Below are 9,314 nucleotides of genomic sequence, written 5' to 3'. Positions count from 1 at the left end.
GAGAGAGAGAGAGAGAGAGAGACAGCGTGACCAGGGGAGGGTCAGAGAGAGAGGGAGTCACAGACTGAAACAGGCTCCAGGCTCTGAGCTGGCAGACGGAGCCCGACATGGGACTCGAACCCACGAACCATGAGATCATGACCTGAGCCAAAGTCGGATGCTCAACTGACTGAGCCACCCAGGTGTCCCTGCCCTATCTACATCTTGACCTTGGACTTCCAGTCTTTATAAGTGTGAGGGAATCACTTTCTCCTGTGTAAGCCACCTGCCTGCTGGTGCTTTGGCAAAGCTCTTGGCTGCTGTGGCACTTACGTATGGCAACCCTAGAAAATGAATGCAGTCACCTTGGAAGCTGGTAACTGTCACAACAGAAATTGTACAAGACATCGTGTATCTGAAACTATGCCTTCTGTAACGTTCCTCATGGAGTGTCCGTCTCTAGCAGTTGAGAAGTTAACCAGCAGTTGAGAAGCAGTGGAATAGACCCACATGCTGACAGACGGGGTCTTTCACACTAAGGCGAGTTTTTTCAATCTCGGCTCTTCTGACGTTGGGTTTGGATAATTCTTTGGTGCATCCTAGGCTGTTCGCAGCCTCCCTGACCTCGACCCACTCAGTGCCAATGGCAAACCCTCCTCTCCAGATATAACAACTGGAAAGGTCTCTAGACTTGGCCAAATGTCCTGAGGTGAAACTACTACTATTCATTTCACAAAATAGCATCTTTTCTTCTTTAATACATTCAAAACTGGTTCTTGGGAGTCTTGTAGAGCAAGGCAACCTCTGATTCCTTAAGCCATCTACATAGCCACCCTTTGTTCTTCATGGCCCAAATTTAGACTGATCAAGGGACCATGTATTTGCCTCATGTGCACATTTTATGTAATGCCTTACTCTATCATATTATAGGTATTATTAAAAGTATAAGCGTAATCAAAAAGTCAATTGGGCCAACCAACAAATAAGAAAGTAACCATTTCTAAAATATGTATTTTTTAATTTACTTTTTTAACATTTGTTTATTTTTGAGAGACAGAAACAGAGCGTGAGCGGTGCGGGGGCTGGGGGAAGGTGCAGAGAGAGAGGTAGACGCAGAATCTGAAGCTGGCTCCAGGCTCAGAGCTGTCAGCACAGAGCCCAATGCAGGGCTTGAACCCTGAAACTACAAGATCATAACCTGAGCCAAAGTCAGATGCTTAACCGACTGAGCAACTGAGGTGCCCCTAAAGCATGTAATAACTGGCTGATGCATACCTCACCTGCTATCTTAATTAAAGGCTTAAATACCTTACATGATTTTAATTCAGTCAAATTTTTAATTACATATTACCCAAAGTGACTACATCATGAGCATTTACTTTGCTTGAGAAAATACCAATAACATTGAATTCAGCAGCCAGGACAAAGCAGTGACTAACAGGTTTGTGTGAATCACGACAAAGAGAAGGTCACTTTCATTTGATGGCCACGTGTGACTTACAGGGTTCACGTCACTGAAGAACTCAGTTTAACATTTCATGAAAGAAGGTTTTCTGCTCCCATGTCGAAGGCCATTACTAATGAAGGTGTATAATGGCAACTGGATAATGATTGAAATTTAGAAGCATCACTTTCAGCATCTGTGTTTAATTTAGGTATTCATTAATTAGTGGGTAAGCTGTAATTTTTGGTTTCCATTCACGCTGAAAGTATATGCTGTCTACATAATTATTGATACTTTTGTTCTCCCATCAGCTTCATGAACAGAAAGTCATCCGATAGTGTCCAATTTTCACGTTGTAATGGAGCCTTTGGTCAAGGTTACAGTACTAACAAATACCAGTATCAAAAATGGAAGGAAAAGAAGACCTGTCTGCTTGCACACGTGATTTCCCCTGCATTGCTTGTAGCATTACTTTGGAATGACAAAGAGTTAAAAATTGGTCTTCCAATCTGTTTCTGATTTCCCAATAGTCGGTGAGATTTCTACCAGGGGTAGGAAGGTTTTATCCTATATACTCAAGTATCCCCAAGTTAGAGAGCATCATGTTATATCTTATATCTTTACTATTTCTAATTTTTATGTAGGGATGGTATTCTGTGTGCTGAACTGCGATTGTTCTGTGCCTAAAACACATCATCATTTAAGAAGCTGGTGGTATCAGTATGTTCCCATGATTTTCATTCAGTTGTTAACTCAGGGTTAACAACTTTTAAGATCCTGCATATTAGTGAAACAATACATTTTAAACATGATACTCAGGAAATGTGAATTAGTCCAATGATGCTTTAAACCTCATAGACTAGTGGGGACCCTGGGTGGCTCAGTCGACTAAGCATCCGACCTCGGCTCAGGTCATGATCTCACGGTTTGTGAGTTCGAGTCCCGCATTGGGCTCTGTGTTGACTGCTTAGAGCCTAGAGCTGCTTCAGATTCTGTTTCCCTCTCTCTCTTCCCCTCCCCCACTTGTGCTCACTCACTCTTTCTCTCAAAAACAAATAAACATTAAAAAAAATTAACCCTGATAGACTAGAAAGTAAGTATTCTCTAAGCAGAATCAATTCTGTAAAAGGTCAGTTTCACGCAAACTGTATTCCTCTTTATATATTGCTAGATATATCAGATGTGAATTCAGTGTATACCTTTCCAGCGAGTTGATTTATATAAAAAATCTTTAGATATAGAGGAACCTGGCTGACTCAGTCAGTGGATTATGTGACTCCATACTCGTGAGTTTGAGTCCCACGTTGGGTGGAGAGATCACTTAAGAATAAAATCTTAAAAAAAAAAAAACAAAAAAAAAAACTTAGATATAATCCTAACACTCATGGGAGCAAAAGAAAAATAAGGTATTTCCATTTTTTCATGTTTACATCATTTCATTTAGGCCAATGTTCTGATTTATTTTAAGAGCTGGACCTGCACACTTAAAATTTGTTTCCACACTGAAGGCATTAGCTATGTAGATTTCTACAGTGTGTATGCAGAAGAAATCTCTCAAATATCAGAACTTCAACTCACACCATTTTAAATCTTATTTATGTAAAACGTACGTGAGAAGATGCCTTCTGTCTGGTCTGATGATTAATTTGCAAGGTGAGGAAATGTTTTGTATTGTTAAGTATATTTTCTATTTTACCTGTTAGAAGTTCTGGGAAATGCAAAGTGAGCCCCCGAGGGACAAAATCTGCTCCACTAGAACTTTGACACAAACTTGACCCCAAAGATCACATCCTCACTTTTCTTCCAAACCCAAGTTTTCCAACCAACCTTTGCCAGACTGGCAGCCCCCGTTTCTGTAAGGGGGTCCCCCAGAGGCCAAGCTTCGTCTTCCGTCTGAGGATCTGATCCATGAAAGGAGCTCGATGAAACAAAGGGGGTCTGAATCCTCGGTGGATGGTGTGGTTGTCCGACGGTGAGAGACCATGCTCTTCATTTCGTTTCTACAAATAAAAAGGAGCCACAATACATATGTAGACTACGTGCTGGCTCTCTGGGAGCAAGAGCCCACCTTTAAGCTCATCTGCAGACCCCCTATACGTTTGCCACCCAGCAAGAGTGTTGTTGCTTGGAGCACAGTGGAATGCGTCTGTAGATAATCATAGTGAAACCCTAGGGTTATGTCGGAAACATCCCGCCCTCTGTAAAATCTCCTCTTTTTCACTGAGAACTGCTTGTTATTTTCACAAAGTCCTTGTAACAGCCAGGGGGTCCCCTCGTGATCGCGGTCCAGTGATGACGCATCTCGACCTCTGTGTATCAGAAACAAGATGTTCTCCAGCCCAGTGAGCGAAGGAGCCCCGAACACGGCATCAACAAGGGGATGCGCCTGTATAGACTTTGGATGAAGCAGGTCCTACAGCTTCAAATTCTTCTCAGGAGAAAATTGTTCACTTACCCAGGTGGTGGCTTCATGGAGAAAAACCTGTGAGCAGTTGACAAAGTAAAGACATACCTTGGTGTTGCACACGCAGGGCACCGGAGGGTGCATGGGAAACATCTGCATCTTCTGTTCCTTATGGTCTCTTGGCTCCCGTTAGGACGCCAAACTGGTAGGCTCTGAGATGAGGGGAAAGGTGTTCACACAGGGTAAGAACAGGATGGACGTTCAGAAGCACAGGTGGGTGGTGTTTATGGATTAAGCTCATGTGCAACCAGGGAGAAACGCGGATTCCCTTGCAGAGAAGTAACAAGTAGGCTTGGTACCCAGATTCTCATGGGTCACTCAAAGGAGCCACAGAATCCAAAGCATGAGAGAAAACAGAGAACCCTGTGACCTCGGATGCATATATTTCAAAAGTGTGGATGGAATAAGTTCACATTTAATTTACGCTGATCTATCTCAGTGTACTCAGAGAAAAGATGTAGGACACAAAACCATGGCACACAGGGTGAATACAGTATGTTTGCGAAATGAATAAACATAGTATTTGATGCTGTTGCAATTCTGTTGAACGTGATCTTCTGAAACTTGGGTAATTCAGACACACTGGTTTTCGCCCTTCCTTTTTGCCTTCATTGATTCATTAGACCATCATTCTTGCACATAGATCAGACGCGGCCTCTTCTGCCCTTAAGATGTCTTTCCAGCCATTGAGAATTGGGATACAGAGCTTGGCTAGCCGATGCCCCGTGTACCTGGGATAAGTCTGCCTTGTGGCTCTTCTTTCAGTACAAGAAGTGATATCCCCTCTTTCTGTTACAGATATTCAACAGATTGTAGGTACCTTCTGCAGGGGGAAAAAAAAGGATTCACTCCATTCCAACTACTTATATTTAAAATCGAAGCCTTTAGGTTGTCTGCGACTCACTTAAAAATTTCATAGCCTCTCAGATTTAGTCTCTCATGAGAGCTATGTCTTCCTTCTGTTGGGCGTAAAACAGAAAGTGCATGCCTGTGTGTGCACACACGTATTTTGTTTCTCCTACCAAAGGCCTTCCTTACCACCCCTGCACTGAATAAATATGCAGCCGCGTTTGACCGTGCAGGTGTGAGCTCTCTATTTTGAACAAAAGCTACCTAGTATCCCTGCAAACAAACGCACCTCTGTCGTGTTGACTCTGCTCACAGGATCTCTGATGGCTGTGTGCTTTTCAGGAATTAATCCTTTTCTTGCTTTCACAAACCGACACAGCACATTTCAAGTATTTTGGAGACAGGAGAGTGTTTTTATTTTTACCTTTTTTGTTGTTGTTGCAGGGACAGAGTCGAAATGGGAGGCTGCGTGTGAAGTTATTCGTCTGAAGGGTTTAATGAGACTTGCCGCATTCACAAAAGCAAGCTTCTGGAAAGCTTTTGTGAGCAATTCTTGACAATTTAATACCAAATCCCGCGCTCCTTTATTTCACTACATAGCTTTGGAAGTCCGATGTGAATTGAGTGCCGGAAGCAATCATAGCAATTAACCAAGTTCTGTGAGATGTTTTATTCTCCTTAGAAAAGAAACAGGACGTTGGGAATGGACCCTCAGGTGGTCACTACTCACCTCTGCCTGCTGCACACTCATCTGGGTGTGCACAGAGTTCAGGGCTGTGTAGGCACTGCTGACCAATCCTTACAGATTTGACATAAATGGCCTACTTTTGACCTAAGTTATGGACTGTCTGGCAAAAATATTAACCATCCCCAAGCCTCCAAAAGTTGTTAACTGTACCAACTTAAATTCCTGGGCTTTGAATGGTAACTTGGTAGCTCCCACAGTTGTTAGGATGAAGAGTTTGTACTGATGGGAATAAATAATAATGCATCAGCGCTTACCTGAGTCTGTAGAAAGATATGCAGCTTGTCCATGGGAGGTCCTTCCACGTCTCAGATTAAATGTTTGTAAGAGAGCCAGTTGGTATTTTTAGGCATGCTTAATGAAAATGATAGGAAAATTTGGATTTTTTCCCTACCTAATATAAACTTATTATTAGACAGTGCTGACACTGATCGGTAGATTTATGGGTGATATATAGATAATAGATAAATATGATGAATGGATAGATAGATATGATGGATGGATAAATGGATGAATGAATGGATAGATAAATAGATATGATGGGTAGATGGATGGATGGATAGGTAGGTAGGTAGGTAGATAGATAGATAGATAGATAGATAGATAGATAGATGGATTACTGGATGGATAGATAGATAAATAGATATGATGGGTGGATGGATGGATGGATAGGTAGGTAGGTAGGTACGTAGGTAGGTAGGTAGGTAGATGATAGATATGATGGATGGATGGATAGATGGATGGATGAATAGATAGATAGATAGATAGATATGATGGATAGATCGATAGACAGACAGACAGATAGAATGAATGTCTCCAAAATAGAATTTTTTTATTGGTGTTGCAATGAGAAAGTCAATGATTATGGCACAGGTAGAGAAGTGAATGTTTTGCTGAATATTAGTCTACGTACCATTCAAGTGAATTCCTTGTGTGTGAGCCCTGATGCAATAAAAGACCCATTATCTCTGAAACCTGGGATCGAGAACACCCATAATCCAAGGCCAACTGAAGAGAAAGAGGGCTTTTATATTTACATATCTAATATTGATTTTTTAATCAAGAAATAAACTATAAATAACCATTACAATTTGGCTTTTATTACATCCACAAAACCATGTTTCTGTTTCTCCCGTGGACACATTTTTTTCTTTCAAGAGTATTTGCCAAAACGTAACTACTTAGTGGATGGTTTCATAAACCTCTTGTATCGTGATAAACAGAAACATTTGCAAGAGAACGTTTAGAGAGGTTCTGCTGAGTTCCAGGCATTGCCAGGGGAAAACCCCAAACCATAGTGCGATGGGTTCTCTCCGCTCTGCTAATCCAGCGCGCATCAGCACCCGAGGCATAAAAAAGGAGGGGTGAGGTACACGGGCACCCTGTAAGGACATCATTCCTACTATGGATCTGTTGGGAATCACTGTTCCACATCTTTGGAAAAATGCCGTTTGTACAACTGCTCCGTCAGAAATGGTCCCAATAGATAATCTCATAAGCCTTCAGGTCAACTATTTTTATTAGCTTAAGTGAACAACTTACTGGTTGTATTTTAATGTTAAATTAGCTTAATATGCTTACAAATATAGATGAATTAACTCTAAGTAACCACATAAAATATGAGCATGTATTATCACAGAATTAAAAGGTTGCGGTTGGGAGCATTTAAACATGTTAGAAGTAGATGTCAATGAAACTGACCTGTACATTCTGTTGCTCTTCCAAGTATCCATTGTTGACGTTCTTTAGTAATTTTTTTTAATGTTTATTTTTTATTATTTGAGAGAGAGATGCAGTGCAAGTTGGGAAGGGGGCAGAGAGTGAGGGACACACAGAATGTGTAGCAGGCTCCAGGCTCTGAGCTGTTACGGGGCTTGAACACACGAACAGTGAGATTATGATCGGAGCCAAAGTCGGACACTCAACCGACTGAGCCTCCCAGGTGCCCCAGAAATTGTTGAGAGGTTTTTTTGTTGTTTAAAACACATCTGTTAAACATTTTGGAATTTTGTAGTATTTTTTATTACAGTCTTTATTTTTGAGAAGGAAAGCTCATGAGTGGGAGAGAGGCAGACAGAGAGACTCCCAAGCAGGCTCTGAACTGTCAGCACAGAGCCCAACGCGGGGCTTGATCTCATGACCTGAGCCAAAATCAAGAGTCGGATGCTCAACTGACTGAGCCACCCAGCCAATCCCTCTTTACTATTTTTAAAACCACTTTACTGAGGTACAATTGACATACAGAAAGGTCTACATAGTGTATACAAACTGATGAGTTTGGAGTAAGGACATCCCCGTGAAATCGTCTCCTCAATGTATGCCATGAATATTCCCAAAACCTTTCTCCTGCCCAATTTATTATTAGGTATTATCTTTATTACTACTATTTTGTGATACGAGCAATTAAGACAGGATCTACCATGCTTAGCAAATTTGTTGAAATAAGCCAGACACTCAAGGACCAGTTCTAAATGACGCTACTTACAGGAATCTAGAATACCCAACCTCATAGAAGTGGGTGGGGGGACATGGAATCAAGAGGCATCGATTGAAGGGCACAGACTTCCAGTTATGGAACGTGGTCAGGTCCCCGAAGCCTCCTGGGCAGCATAGAGCCTATACTTAACTGTGTCATCTTGTATGCTTAAACATTTACCAGTAATCATTTCTTCTTTGTGATCATTTTTTTTTTCCTTCTGGCAAGAGAAACCGATGAATGTCAGTTCATCGATTGAGGTGGGGGGAACAGTTTATGGCCCGGTATTGAAAAATGATGTCAGGAAGAAGGGTCAGGGAAGACCCTTGAATTAGCGAATGGTGGGAGGTGAGTTTTCAGTGATGAATGGTATGGTCGGACGAGTTCAGGTGCCCTTCCTGGGAGGAAGCAAACCTAAGGTGTTTTGCAAAGTATGATAATAATGAATCCAACAATGTAAATGGGGAAGCCTATCTTTCACTGCGGTCTGCGGCCTGAATGAGGACTCCAACCATGATTTGCTATGTTGTAAAATACTCCACCTACAGTTAATTCTCATCTTTTCCCATAGATTTTTGGTGTTTAATACCTCCTGTTAGCAGAAATACAATTTTTGCTGCCAAACAATTTCTTTTTAGTTGCTTTGCATTAGGCACTCCAAAAATTATTTTATCCTTAAGATATATGTTTACCAAAATTTATTGGTTTAATAATATTTTGAAACATAAATATGCATTGTGTTGTAGTCATCATTTTGCTATCACTATTTAATAATTAAATCACTTTTAATTATTAAAGAAGTATACACAGTAACTGTATGGATGTCTTTTCTACCAAAGGCCTACTGTTATTTATTGCAATAAAACAATGTAGAAAGAACTTCTTATTTTTCCAACTTTTTATTTAAATTCCACCTAGTTAACATACAGTTCAGTATTAGTTTCAGGTGTGGAATTTAGTGATTGCAAAAGAACATTTTATGGTTTTTTTAAATTTATTTATTCTTGAGAGAGACAGCATGCTTGCAAGTATGAGCAGGGGAGGGGCAGAGAGAGAGGGAGACAGAGGATCCCAAGCAGGCTCTTTGCTGTCACTGTGAAGCCCAACTCAAGGCTTGAGCTCACAAACTGTGAGATCACGACCTGAGCTGAAATCAGAAGTCAGATGCTTAACTGACTGGGCCATCCAGGTGCCCCAAATGAACATTATTCAATTAAGTATCTTATCGTTACAGCAACTAAAACATGCACAAACATTGGGGCCTGTAATGTTTTTGTTAAGAATTAAGGCGGCACCACTCATTGCTTGTGATCTCACTTGGTGTCAGCCACCTCTCTGAATTCTTTTTTTTTTTTTT

The 9,314-nt window shown here is 41.1% G+C and overlaps 1 protein-coding gene across 5 annotated transcripts in view; it reads left to right on the top strand.

Moving 5' to 3' along the window:
• The window catches only part of LOC144223912 (uncharacterized), a 166,943-nt gene that overhangs the window by 139,897 nt on the left and 17,732 nt on the right, over nucleotides 1–9,314 (top strand). The window contains exon 3 of one of the 5 annotated variants that reach the window (XM_077754699.1): nucleotides 5,181–6,874. The exons of the other annotated variants lie outside the window; for them this stretch is intronic. Coding sequence (XP_077610825.1) covers nucleotides 5,181–5,293 — 113 coding nt within the window. The 3' untranslated portion in view covers nucleotides 5,294–6,874. Of the gene's footprint in view, nucleotides 1–5,180; nucleotides 6,875–9,314 lie in introns of those variants that run through there. 5 annotated transcript variants of the gene reach the window in all.

Source organism: Crocuta crocuta, unplaced genomic scaffold (genome assembly GCF_008692635.1).
Source record: "Crocuta crocuta isolate KB4526 unplaced genomic scaffold, BGI_CrCroc_1.0 scaffold221, whole genome shotgun sequence".
Classification (NCBI taxonomy): Eukaryota; Metazoa; Chordata; class Mammalia; order Carnivora; family Hyaenidae; genus Crocuta; species Crocuta crocuta.
The sequence above is the reverse complement of the archived record's forward strand: the minus strand, read 5'-3'. Positions and strand labels throughout refer to the sequence as shown.